General features: G+C 37.7%; 1 protein-coding gene across 8 annotated transcripts in view; it reads left to right on the forward strand.

Moving 5' to 3' along the window:
• The window catches only part of Rad54b (RAD54 homolog B), a 92,306-nt gene extending 80,390 nt beyond the window's left edge, over positions 1-11,916 (forward strand). For 7 of the 8 annotated variants that reach the window (XM_033760090.1, XM_033760085.1, XM_010619671.2 and 4 more), the window contains 5 exons: positions 2,525-2,700; positions 4,849-5,110; positions 7,600-7,666; positions 7,844-8,044; positions 11,697-11,916. In XM_033760090.1, coding sequence (XP_033615981.1) covers positions 2,525-2,700; positions 4,849-5,110; positions 7,600-7,666; positions 7,844-8,044; positions 11,697-11,914 — 924 coding nt within the window. In that variant the 3' untranslated portion in view covers positions 11,915-11,916. Of the gene's footprint in view, positions 1-2,524; positions 2,701-4,848; positions 5,111-7,599; positions 7,667-7,843; positions 8,045-8,334; positions 8,352-11,696 lie in introns of all 8 variants that reach the window. The other variant, XM_033760098.1, reaches the window with a different exon arrangement.
• Positions 11,917-14,202: the final 2,286 nt, after the last annotated feature.

Here is a 14,202-nt window from a genome sequence, read left to right on the forward strand (position 1 = left end):
AGTAATTTTTATTATTTTATTTTTTTCTTCAAAAAAGTAAAATCAAAATTGCCAAAAAACCTAAAACAAAAACTCTGGATGCTACTTTTTGCTGGAGTCATTATTTCTGTATTTAGTAAATGAAGCATTGTACCAGAATTCTCCAAGTTTATTCAACAATGGATTATATTTACCTAGCTTATCATAGGAGAAGTCAATTTTGTGTAACTCTGAAGAAGGCAGGATTATAACAATTTATTAAGCAACTTTTAAAGAAGCAGATTCTATATACAGTGATAAAAATTAAACCCTTGGGCATGAAGCCCAGCAAAAAGAGAAGCCAAAAGTTCTCCCTTAAAAGGAAGATGTTATGATGACCCAGAATGTTCCAGTTAAGAATACCCTTGCAGGGGGCTCGGAATGTCTCTTCATTGTTTCCATATGGCCACTGGTAACAGGCAGAGCACGCTCTCAGTTTCAAATAGGGCACATCATTTATAATCTGAAACTTCATAAGAAACTCCTCTAGCATCATAGCAAATAAGGGTCACTGTGAAAGGGCTGCAATAAGCCTTCTGCATATACAGTAACATTTAAGCAATGGTTTATAAATCTAAATGTGTTCCTAGTAATATTGTTTCCCAAGTTTAATCAAAAGGCACTGGATTTCTTGACAACATAACCGCTGAAAGTATTATCAGTCATCGTTAAGAGTACCAGGTTACATGGAGTCAGAAGAGAGAATACTGTATCTCCATTCGCTGATGTATGTCTACCTGCTCAATCACAGGTGATACATCAAGCTGTCATAGCATAAGATTTTATGCATTAGTTGATTAGTAATTAGTGGTATGTATTATAATGTCCTGGACAGATTTTAAAACTGTATCTGTCCAGACCTGAACAAATACAGAATGATTCAGAATCTCTGAAAATAGGATCCAGACATACCTGAGAATTTTGCAAGTGATTCTGTTGAAGAACTTGTGGTGTGCTTTGAAATTATCTGTCTTGCTTGTATTCTGATTTAAGATTCATCAATCTTCTGCTAGTGATTTGATTTCCCCTCTGAATCTTCTTTGGTTATGTAGACCAATTCATTTAAATAGGTGTATCTCAATTGTAGGTCAATATTAAACTTCAGAATCCATTAACTTGACTTACCCAGTCTCTTAATTTGATTAGCTTGAGCCATCAATTTCTTGTAGCTTAAGCATGTTCAAGTTTTTAAACATGAACAGCTGTGGACTAGACCCCGGGTCTACGGTCCTTTGATGATGTCTTGAAGTTGTAAGCTTTTTAGCAAGTAGGCTTGAGGCAGCTAGTAGCCATCTCTTTCCCCTGCCATGTAAATGTCTTAGAGTTCCAAATACTTTTATTCAAATAACTTGATCTAATTATTGCCATATTGTAGTAATAAGACAAAATTAGTGCTTTTTGCCCAGCATCTACTATGGGACTTATTGCCCTTATGGTATTTTTAGTATTATTGAGGCATACAAAACACATTAAAAACACGAGGGAGCATTAAAAAAGTATAGTTAACCGCACAATTACGGTTAAAGCTGACATGTGCTAAGAGGAGAGAAAAAGACAGAAATGAATGATCAGGTAGAATTTGCATTGGGTTCAGGTATTTATAAGGTTGAAATAATTGGTCGTGAAAATGAGAGAACATTCTTGGAAGTGGTGTAGATTAAACAAAAATTTCAAAAATTGTATTAATTCTGGTAAATATGGGAGAGAGGAGATCTGCCAATCCTGGGAATTTAACCTAAAAAGTGATTAGTCATTAGTAATGCTGACTTCTAGTTAAATATTCATGTTATAACTAGGCAGTTTTAGAGGAGGGACCTCAGACGTACTGATGATTGCTTTGAAATATTATTCTCCAGACTATAGTATTAGTAAAATTGGTACTGGGGCTTGTGGCTCGGTGGAGGAGCACTTGCCTAGCGTGTGTGAGGCCCCCAGTTCAATCCTCAGTACCTTACTCTCCACCAAATTATTATTAGTAAAATAAAAAGTATTGTAAGAATAAACTTCTCTGTTAATTTATGGGTGAGATTGTTACTTCTTGTAGAAGAAATAAGTAAATTAAGTAAAATTGTGCTTGTTTGTAAATAACACCTGGAAGATGTTATATGCAGCCCACAAATCAGGAGAAGAAAAATAGAAAAAGGCAGGTTGATGATGAAAGTGTCAGGGTTTTGGAAAGAATAGGTTTTGCATTTTTTTGCCCTTTTTTTCCTTCTGTTTTTCTGTCCCCCCCAATGTTATATGCGGAAAATGATCCTGCACTTTCAAGTTGAAGGGAGCAGCCCTTAGACAGCATTAGAACTGCTCAGTAATCAACACAGTGGGATGCATGTTACTTTTCTCAAAAATGATTAAATCATGACTTTTAAAGGTTTACTTAGCAGTTAGTTTGGCCCTTTCAGGTAGCTATTAATCTCTGCCCCCTCCCATAAGTTTAGTGCTTTTTTTTTTTTTTTTCCTTAAAAAAACAAATGTGAGCTAGTCTTAACAATCACCTTTTAAATAGGGAAAAGAATGTAGCTCAACTTGTGATGGAAATGAAGAAAAGAGTCTATATGAAGGCTTGCTAAATGTGTTTCCTGCTGATTACAACCCTCTGGTGTTTATTGAGAAGGAGTCAGGAAAACTACAAGTGCTGTCAAAACTCCTTGCTGTTATCCACGAACTGCGTCCCACTGAAAAGTAAGAGATCAATTTAGTACATTACCTGTAAGTGCTGATAGGGTTTTAGCTTTCTTTATTGCTTACTTCGCTCTTCTCTCCCTCATGTAAGAAAACATTAAAAAAGAATATTTTTCTCTGGGGTCATGGTAAACTCTAATATTTTATAAATTTAACAACAATGTATAAGTACTTAAGAAAAACTATATGTAATATATGTATATTTAAAAAACACCAGTGATGTCTTTTGCTATGTAAAACCTAACTTGTTCCTCAGTCTCTTACTATTTCTTGAATGTTGATATACCTTAGAGTTTTCTTTTTAGCCTTTCTTTTTTTTTCTTTTTGGTATTGGGGATTGAACTCAGGACCTTGTGCTTGCGAGGAAGACAGTGGCACCACTGAGCTAAATCCCCAGCCAAGATTTTGTTTTGATTATTTACACTTTGTCTTAGGTACTTTTTTTTTTTGAGACAGGGTCTTACTATGTAGTTGAGATTGACCTGGAACTCACTATGTAGCCCAGGCTGGTCTCGAGCTCACAGCAGTCCTCCTGCCTCAGCCTCCTGAGTGCTAGGATTACAGGCGTGTGCCACCACGCCTGGCTACACTTTGTTTTAGTTACTTTTCTTGTTGCTGAGACAAAATACCCAACACCCAAAGGTAAAGGAGGAAAATTTATTTAGCTCATAGCTTGTTGGTGCTTCAGTTTGTAATTTGCTGGCTCCCAGGCAAGGTGGCATGGCAGAGGGGCGTCACAGTGGAGACACAGTTCATGGTGATCAGAAGGAAGCAAAGCAACAGGGATGACCACAGCTCTTTATATCCTTTCTATCTTATCCAAGTAACACTCACACTCTTAGTCCTAGTGCCCTCGAGCCCTCGAACTCACCATGAATCAGTCCCGGGGTCTCACACTCTAGATCCAGCCACCTCTGAAGAAGCCCTACTCTTGACTGCATGAGGCTTTAGGGGGACATCTAGACACAATTATATGTTGTGATGGACACTTATGAACTAATTCTGTCTCACTTTCAACCCATTACAGATTCAACTGTAGTTTTAATTATATTTATAAAATATGAATGTGAACATGTCACTCCTTTTCTTTAAAAAATTAGACTCTTAGTTTTCTTCCAGAAACTTCTGAACATCTTAGCACATTGGAAAAGACTAACACTTCCCCTACTTTTCACACTCTGTTCTTACATGTTGCACATATCTACGCCAGTATACCTCTGCTTCTCATTCTTTTGGTTTTTTTCTCTTTGTAAAGATTCAGTTCAGATGCTTCTCTTGGATGCCTCTGCTTCAGGTTGCATTAGATGTCATCTTCTGTACTCCCCCTGCATCCTGTACCTACCCATAATGGCGGTCTTCTTACGTGTTTTATTAGATAATGCTTGATATGTACAAAAGGACATGTATGTGGATGCACATTGTGACTTCAGTTTGGCTTTAAGAGTATAGACATTTCTCTTTGCATTTGTTTAAAAAGCTGGATTTTTCCCCCCTCTTTTTTGAGGGCAGGGATGACAGTTGTTGGATGAGGGAGGGATGAACAGATTTTTTTTTGTTCATCTGTTTTTTGCAGTGCCGAAGCTTGCACCAGAGACTTGTACATGCTGTGTAAGTACTCTACATAGATTTACATCCCCAGCCCAGTGAACAAAATTTTAGAGGCAGTGTGAAGAAAGGAGATTTGAGTATGTGTCGCAGTTTGCCCTTTTGTTCATTTTTGTATTTTGTTAATTCTGCTTTTTTTAAGGTGACTTCAGAAAGATGAAAAAAACAGAAGAGTCTTTATTATCTTAAAACTGGAAGTTTACACTATGACTTTAAAATTGAATGTGGAGTACCTGCATTTTAATTGTATAAGGTCATTGTTGTATGTTCTGTAAATATCAGTGATACTATTATTGTGATATTTTCCTTCACCTAAAAAAGTCGAATTTTGGCCAGGCATGGTGGTGCATACCTGTTGTCCCAGCACTTGGAGAGTGAGCAGGAGGATCTCTGCAAGTTCCAGGCCAGCCTGAGCTACATAATGAGTTCAAGGCCAGCCTGAATTGCATAGTGAGACCCTGTCTCAGGAAAAAAAAAAAAAGCTAAAAAAATGTGAATTTTTTCTTTAAAGGGTATATAAAGAATCTTGTGTTTTGATTTCAGGGTGGTTTTGGTATCCCACTATACACAGACCTTAAATATTTTGCAAGACATCTGCAAGCGTTATGGATATGCTTATGCAAGACTTGATGGACAGACACCAATCACTCAAAGGCAGCAAATTGTTGATAATTTCAATAGTAAATACTCTTCCGACTTTATTTTTTTGTTAAGTTCAAAAGCTGGTGGTGTAGGACTTAACCTGATTGGGGGATCTCACTTAATTCTCTATGACATTGATTGGAATCCAGCCACCGATATCCAGGTAGGAATATTGTTTTTTATTTTATTTATTTTTTGGTACCGGGGATCTAACTTGGGACCTTGTGCTTGTGAGGCAGGCGGCAGAACCACTGAGCTAAATCCGTGGCCCTCAGGTAGGAATATTTCTGTTTGAAACATTGCTGAATGCCTGCAGATACAATGCCTGCTGGGAATACAAAGATGCTGGTGATGTATGACCAACTACTGTATACTGAGCCCTTATTTTGTATCAGGTGCTCTGCTAAAGTGCTTTTCATTTACTGTTTGTTTAATCTTTACAACATCCCTACAAAGTATGAATATTAGTAGCCATATTTTGGACTGTTACTTTTTTCCCCTAGTATTGGGGATTGAACTCAGGAACTTGCACTTGCGAGGCAGGCGGTGACATCACTGAGCTAAATTCCTGGCCCTAATAGCCACATTTTTAAACAAGTAAAAACATGAAAGCTTGTTGTAGATCCCACAGTTTATAGATGGCAGAATTAGGATTCAAACCCAAACTTTATGTCTCCAGACCTTAATTTACTGCCCTTCACAGATGGGTCTTCAGAATGTTCATGACCCTTAGGGAAGATGATAGCGTGTTATGGACCAATTTGTGCAGGCTACAGTGAGAGTATAAAATTAATGTATTTAGAGGCTATTGGAGAAAAAGCCTCTGATTTTCTTCAAGATCAGTTCATTTTAATGTATTTTGAGATTTCTACCTATAAATTTGTACCTCAGGCCAGGGATTTAGCTCAGTGTTTCTGGTACCTGCCTCACAAGCACAAGGGACTGAGTTTGATCCCCAGTACAGATAAATAAGTAAGTAAGTGAGTAAGTAAGTAAGTTTGTACCTCAGTATCTTCATTAAGTGATCCAAGACAACCCTCTCATTTGATAATTTTCTGGAAGGATGCACAGAATTGAGGGAAGCGGATACATTCACAGATCACACAGATACGCATCATTTAACAACCTGCCTGTTTGAAGACTGAATTTAAGACCCTTTTTTTGTACAGTTGTGTACATTTTGTTTATAAAGCCTCAATGTCTTTTTTACGGTATAATTGTTTATATAGTACTGTAATTTTTGCTCATTGTACTACACAGTGTAGTCCTGTAGTTTTATGTTTTGTGGTAACTTACAGTACTGCATGAAAGTTATGCAAATAAAAGCAGAGCCATCAGGTTGGAGTTTCCTTTGACCATTTCTTTGTTCTGAATATTGTAACGTATATACTGTATATAGTTCCTCATTTAGCGAAACTATTCAATTCAGGACCTAGCATCCAGACCACAGGTTGGTCGTTAAATGAAAAATGTCTGTATTACCATACAGATACTAAATTAGCAAAGGAAAAAGGTGCATACAGCAGAGTGCAGGAGGGACCAGGCACAGATGTCCAGTTGTCCCTCCCAGCAGAATTACAGGACATTTAATGCTAGCGCTGATGAGTGATGATACACACGGAGTATTGTCAACAGAGAAGTTGACCCAAGCTTTGGTGTCCAGTTTTCATTGGGGGTCAGTCCTGTAGTCATGGAGGACTTGCATGACCAACCTTAGTTACTCAGTCTCCAGGCACTCCAGAGATTCTCTATCACATTGTCATATAACCATTGTTAGTGACCAAAGCCTTCAGATAAACAAAGACTAGCATATTAGGCAGGATAGCCTAAGGGTTTAGAGAGCTGGAGGAGGCCTTACTTGCTTTGGAATGTTCAGGGTTTGACCAGCACCTTTTTACTGCACAGTATCATTGTGATTCCCTAAGTCACAGGGTTCTTTGTAGAGCCTGAGCTGATTGCAGATATGTAGAGACTTTTTAGGGGTAAATCATTAGCTACTTTGTCTGGGAAGGAACCCTCCATGCCCATGCTATACTTGGTTCTTGCATTCTTGCTGACCAAACTGTCTCATTTTTGTTTGTTTGTTTTTGTGGTACTAGGGTCAAACTAATTTTTTTCCCCCTTTGGTAAGGGGATTGAACTCAGATCCTTGTACTTTCGAGGCAGGCGGTGGCACCACTGAGCTAAATCCCTGGCCTCATTTTTTTATTATTATTACTTTTAATCAGTGTTGGAGCATTTATCTACCATACACAATGGCCTGGGTTCAATCCCCAGTTCTACAAGCCAAATCAAAACAAACAACACTGCACCACATCACACCACTCCACTCACTGTTGCCTAGCCCTCTGCAGTTACTTTATAATAATGTCTGTGAGTGCTCAAACCTTCCTTTTTGGGGGGTTACCAGGGATCAAACTTGGGACCTTGTGCTTGTGAGGCAGGCAGCAACAGCCCTGAGCTAAATCCCTGGTCCAAACCTTTCTTTCTTTATCCCAGGAAAACTGAAGTGGGGCATGCTTAGTCTTTGCTTTTTGAATCTATAAATAAAATCTAGAATTTTTGACCAAAAAATATATTTCTGGAAATTGGCATATGTGGCAAGGACCATTAGTTTCTGTGGTACTCAGCATTTTCACATGTTTTCCATAGGCTATGTCTAGAGTATGGAGAGACGGTCAGAAACATGCCGTACATATTTACAGACTCCTAACTACAGGTAATAACTTTTCCATGTAACAAAAAAAGTGTACCTTTTGAATAATTAAAAAAAACTTAAGCCAGTATTCACTTTCAGAAATATTTTATTAGCTAATATGGTAATAAATATGTTTTAGTCTGTAAAAATAGTAGACATAAGGATCTTAAAGAAATCTAATGAATGTTTTCTCTTCAGGTACAATAGAAGAAAAGATTTATCAAAGGCAGATCAGTAAGCAAGCACTTTCTGGGGCCGTTGTAGACCTAACCAAGACATCTGAACATATTCAGTTTTCAGTAGAGGAACTTAAAAATTTGTTCACATTACATGAAAGTTCACATTGTATTACTCATGACCTGCTTGCCTGTGAGTGTACTGGAGAAAAAGATCACACAGGTTAGTTGTGTTTTAATTCTGTTACTATAAAGTTAATGTGTCTCTCTTTAGCAGTTCAAAATATTCAAAGAATAACTTCAAAATATTTACAATTTGCATGTGTTAATTTCATTTTTTTCCTCAGTGCTATCTTTGCCAGATAGATATTTGAAAAAATATTTAGCAAAACCACATTTTCTCAGTTTAGCTTCTTATAAATTAAGAAAAACTTTTGAAGCCTGGAATAATGGCTTTAGAGTTTAAAATTTTTTGCTTTGTTTTTGTTTTGTGGTGCTGGGCCCTGGAGCCAGGATTTCGAGCCTTCTAGGTAAGCACTGTAGTATAGGACTAAATCCTCAGCCCTTTTTAATATTTATTTATTATTATTACTTTTTTTTTTTTTTGAGACAGGGTCTCACTATGTAGTTGAGACTGACCTGGAATTCACTATGTAGCCCAGGCTGGTCTCGAACTCACAGTGATTCTCCTGCCTCAGCCTCCTGAGTGTTGCAATTACAGGCATGCGCTGCCATGCTTGGCCCCTTAATATTTATTTTGAGACAGCGTCTTACTAAGTTACCCAGGCTAACCTTGAACTTGGGATCCTCCTTCCTTCAGCTCCTTAGTAGTTTGGATAACTGTGTGCCTCTGCTCCTAGTTTATAAAATATATTTAATGTAAATTTTGTATACTCTAAAATTTATAGTAAATGTATTAGAACTAATACATGTATAACTATGTATAATCATGTTAACATATTTTAAGAGCATTATATAGTAGATATGTAAAGTATGTGTATATTTTTATATCTTATTTTTAAACTTAGATGCATGTTTTCAAGTTTTCATTTTATGGCCATTTTGGTAACAAAGAATCGACATTAGGTCCTACTGTATATTTTTCTGTTTAAATAGTATTTCTCTTATTTCCTTTCTTCTTCTTTCCTTGTATATACTTTAATTTTTCCCTGATTTTTAATCAGTCAGGCAGTGGAACCACTGAGCTAAATCCCCAGCCCTACTTATTTTATTATCTAGTGATTGCTTTATCCCTAATGTCATCTGCTTTCATTTTGTCTTAAATTACATGTTATACCACCTTTCTCATTGTTCATATTTATCTTGTGTGTCCTGTTCCCTTGAATCTGTTTCCTTATTTTTAATTATTTCTCTTATCAGCAGCATAAAGCTGGCTTTTCTTTTTTCCAGTCTGATATTCTCTTTTAACTAGTACATTAGTTTGTTTACATTTATTACAATTGCTGATACTTTTTATTTATTTCTACTGTCTTTTCATGTTCTTTTTTTTAGATTCTTAAAGTAATCTCACCATCTCTTAAAACTTCTACGATTTTGAACACTGATGATATTTTGATATTGAGTGATGACAGTTTTGGTGATAAAACTTAAAAGACTTCTTTTAGAAATGCAGAATGAAATATCTATATGTATAATAATATATTCTATATATGTATTTCTTTTTTTTTATGGTACGGAGGATAGAACTTGGGACCTTGATCTTGCAAGGCAGGCGGTGGAACCACTGAGCTAAATCCCCTGCCCCGCTATATATGTATTTCAAATAAGGAATTAGAGAAAATGGGGGGGGGTCTAAATAAAAGTGGTCGTTAGTTGGGGTTTATTAAAGGAGGAGGTATGTACAGGTTCTTTATTTCTATCCTAACAACTTTTTGTTTGTTTGTTTATTTTATGGTTTTGGGAGTTCAACCTGAGGCTTTCACACTGAGCTATATTCATCCATTTTTTTTTTTTTTTTTTGGTACAGGGATCTAACTTGGGCCCTTGTGCTTGCAAGGCAGGCAGAGGAACCACTGAGCTAAATCCCTGGCCCATATATTTATCCTTTCTAAAATTAAAAATTTTGAGATAGGATCTCGCTGAGTGGCCCAGGCTGGGTTTGAATTTGGATCCTCCGGCCACAGCTTCCCAGTGTGCTGTGATTACAGGTGTGCACCACTGTCGCGCGCCGCTCGCCAGCAAGGAGACACGCAGCAGTTAGGATCCTTCTGAGGCTTTATTAATTGTGTGGAGAAGGCACTCAAACAAAGGAATACACTTCCGTATATAGACTAGAGTTCTTCCACATTAGGCAACGCCCCATGGCAACAATTACTCCTCCAATGAGGATTTTTCCTAGTGTAACAGACTATAGCCAGTGTGGAGAAATCACCATCTCGCGATCCTAGCAAAGCAGGAACTCCTTTATCTAGCAAGATAAAATAACTATATCAGCCTAAAGCACTAATTGGGCACTAACTCAGCAAACTAGGCAGACATGCTCTCCACACACCACTACACCTGGCTCTAACTTTTATATTTACTTGAAATTTTTCATAATTAAAAGGTTAAAAAAATAAGATCTCCAATGCCTTCCTAATGCTCTTAGGAAAAGTACTAAAATCTTTAAAGTGGTTAGTCAGGGTAGGCGAAGTGTTGCAACAAGGAACTAAAAATAACATTGCACAATGACATGGCTCATGTACACGTAACTGTGGCATTCAGTGGACAGCCTTCTGTAAGATGATGCAGTGCCCTGGCTTCTTGCGCTTTGGATGCACCCCCCACTTGAGCTTTAGAATCTTCTGTAGTGGTGCCCTGCATGTGAGAGGAGAAAATGTTGCAAATTGTGGAATGGGGGATATTTATAGGCCAGACCTGGAAGTGACACGGTCGCATTCTGTAGGCCATTCTCATCCGTGGCTACATCTAATTGTGGAAGGGGCTGGGATATGTGGCTGAGGCCCTGGAGGAGAAAGACTTGAATTTGGTCCTGGCCATTCATGTCTTGTATAATCTAACTCTTCAGTACTTAGTTCATCTTGCATTATTCAGTTTCTCCTTTTGTATTATTCTTTGCCTTTCTCCATAGGCTCTGATTATCTTGGTTCAACTACACCAATGTTCCCTTCATGGTTTTTGTTTGTACTTTTACTAGATTGCTTTGCCTTTCTTCCCCATCTAGTTGTTTTGTCATCTTGTAGCTCCTAGAACTTTTCCTTAGGGGTCCTCACTCACCTCCTAGGTCAGCCTCTCTTCAGATGTGCTCACTGTTGCCCTGTCATCCCTTCAGACCCCTGATCTGTACTGCAGCCCCACGTTTCCTTATCTCCGCTTCTGAAATCCAGAAAGCTCAAGCAACCTAAAGTTTTTATTCCTTCATAAATCTGTAATAAAATTAGTTGGTGACAAAACTCCTATAGAAATTAATATGATTTTATCGGTAGCCTCTATTAAACCGTTTCACAGGATTATTCATATGACTTACAGAATATAGTGGGTTTGATAATGGAGTGCTGACCCAGATTATTCCAGTTATATTCTGAATTTGGAAACATATATGGCCCTACAGATTTTATATATGTGATTATAAACCAGTAATATATTTCTTTGGATGATTATTTGTTTAATGTATATTTCTTCTACTCTGAATTTTGAGCCCATGCTTGTGTTTCTTCACCATTTTTGCCCACAATGCTTAAATCAACATAGCATAAATAATTGTAAATATTTGTAGAAAGAATGAAGTATGTATTTTAACTTGAACTATAGTTACCCAATGTAATAAATTGCATAAACTCATTGTCAAAAAAACAAAATAAGTATTATCGACAGCAGGTTATTGATTGGCCTAAGAATTTTCTTATTGTTTTCAGATGATTCTTTGGAAAAATTTGCTCTCTCTAGACATTGTCAGCTTGGTCCTCATCAACAAAAATGTAACTCCTTGAAACCTCTTTCCATGTCACAGTTGAAGCAATGGAAACATTTTTCTGGAGATCATTTAAATCTTACAGATCCTTTTCTTGAAAGAATAAGAGAAAACGTGTCATTCTTTTTTCAGAATATAACCAATCAAGCCTCCTGTACATAATGAAGGTTTACTTCACAATAGTCTCTTCTGTTTTAAAAATTATTACAATAATTAATGTAAGTTTTGAAAATTAAAAGAATTGCTTAAATTATAATGTATTTTGTTGCAAACAGTTTTGACACAATAATAAAAATTGAGTTAATTTTTGTATATTAAATGTTTGAAATGAAATGTTGAGGATATACATCTGGTACCATACAACTGCTTGTTAATAATTTCATGATTAATACATTTTTATTAAGTATCAACTGAGGAATTTTTGTAAGTGTGTTAGCTTTCCTGTCACTGATGCATTATATGTACCTGACACCCACAGTTTGAAGGAAGAAAGGCTTAATTCTGTTATGGGTTCAGGGGATTCAGTCCACGATCTGCTGGCTCCAAGGCAGAAACATCATGGTGGAGGGTGTGGCAAAGGAAAGATGCTTAGTTCATGGCGGCCAGGAAGTAGAGCAGAGAAACGGTACCGTGTATAGTACCCAAATCACTCCTCTGGGCCCCTCGCAGACTTAACTCAGAAGTATGCTTCAGATTGACACAGTGATACTGCACCACCACGATAAAGAGTATAAAAAGGCAAAATATTTATTCTCTGTCATTGGGAATCTAATCTGGTGATGAACATTAGACATAAACAACTGAAAACTTAAAAAATTTCAACTACAGCTCAAGGGAAAAAGAAAATTTAAGGCTAGGTTTTCAGTGCTGATGAGTTCTTCATTATATCAACTACAAGTTATTTAAAGATGTAGGGCCATACTTGGCAGTTGGGGACCAGATATATCAGTGAGAAAGTAGTCAACCAATAATAAGCAAAAATGGCCCCACATACGGGCTTCATGTGTGATGCTTTGCATAAAACTTCTTTTAGTATCCATCTGGTATCCTATTATTGTCAATGGAAAATTCTTTTAAAAAAATGAAAAGGTACAGGCATTTTTGTTGTCTGTCTTTTTTTTTTGGTACTGGGGATTGAACTTGGGTCCTTGCGCTTGCAAGGCAGGCCACTGAACCGCTGAGCTAAATCCCTGGCCCTGTTGTCTGTCTTAATTGGAATATACGCTCGGGTGCTGCTCAGATTGTTCCCTTGAGGATGAAGGTGTGTGTTTCTGTGGTTGCCTTCTGCTGAAGCGGGCAGCGTCTCCCAGGTCGGCTGCGAATGCAGAGTGGGAAAGCCCAGCTTACTCAATCTGAGACCTTTGTAAAGGTCCATTCTAGTTCACAGATCTCAGATGAAGCTTCTCTTATAACTTCGTTGAACTGACTTACATCAGTCCAGTCCTGCTTCCTTCACTTTCTTATGGATATTGTTCCCAAGAGCTCTTCCTAGTAATCCTCTGTGTACACATCTGCTTCACTCTGTTTTCCAGGGAATCTGACCTGGAAATGACACTGCTCTCAGGGCTCTCACTGAAGAAAAGCATTTCAATAATTATAATAGATTTTTGTTTGCCAGCCAATAACCATTTAATGGAACGATCTTATAATGTGCAGTTTGAAAAAGTGCTTTATGTCACTGCTTATGTCTCCCTGAATCCAAATGTTGAAATGCTAACCCCCAGTGTGATGATGTTAGGAGGTGGGGCCTTTGGTTGCTAATTGGGCCATAAAAGCAGAACCCTCCTGCGTAGGATTGGTATCTTACAGGATGAGAACTTGCTTCCTTCCTCTTCTATCTTCTCTACCTGTCAAGATACAGCAAGATGGCCATCTGTAACTCAGGAAGAACACCTTCACCAGACACTGGCTCTGCTGTCACCCTTATATTGGACTTGCCAATTTCCAGCACTGAGAAATAAAGTTGTCTTCCCTAAACACTAAGTCTGTGGTATTATGTTGCAGCAACCTCAACCAAGACAACTACCTATTTAAAAATAGACCATGGCAGCCGGGCATGCCCATAATCCCAGCACTTGGGAGGCTGAGGCAAAAGGATTGCTGTGAGTTCGAGACCAGCCTGGGCCACATAGTTTCAGGTCAGTCTCAACTACATAGTGAGACCCTGTCTCAAAAAACAAAACAAAACAAAAACAACAACAACAAAAAAATCATGCCCAAAAGAGTTGCCACTTGTTTTCTTTTCCTCCAGGCCTTGTTGCTGCTAGGTAGGACCATTGAGCTAAATTCCCCAGTCCTAGGATGCACTTAATCTTTTATTTTTTTGATATGGGGGAATTGAACTCAGGACCTTGTGTTTGCATGCAACGGCAGGCATGGTGCTATTGTGCTAAATCCCTGGCTCTTTTTTTTTTTTTTCTTTTTTTTTTCTTTTTGAGATAGGGTCTCCT

Source organism: Fukomys damarensis, unplaced genomic scaffold (assembly GCF_012274545.1).
Source record: "Fukomys damarensis isolate Sample0158 unplaced genomic scaffold, DMR_v1.0_HiC HiC_scaffold_5, whole genome shotgun sequence".
Taxonomy (NCBI): domain Eukaryota; kingdom Metazoa; phylum Chordata; class Mammalia; order Rodentia; family Bathyergidae; genus Fukomys; species Fukomys damarensis.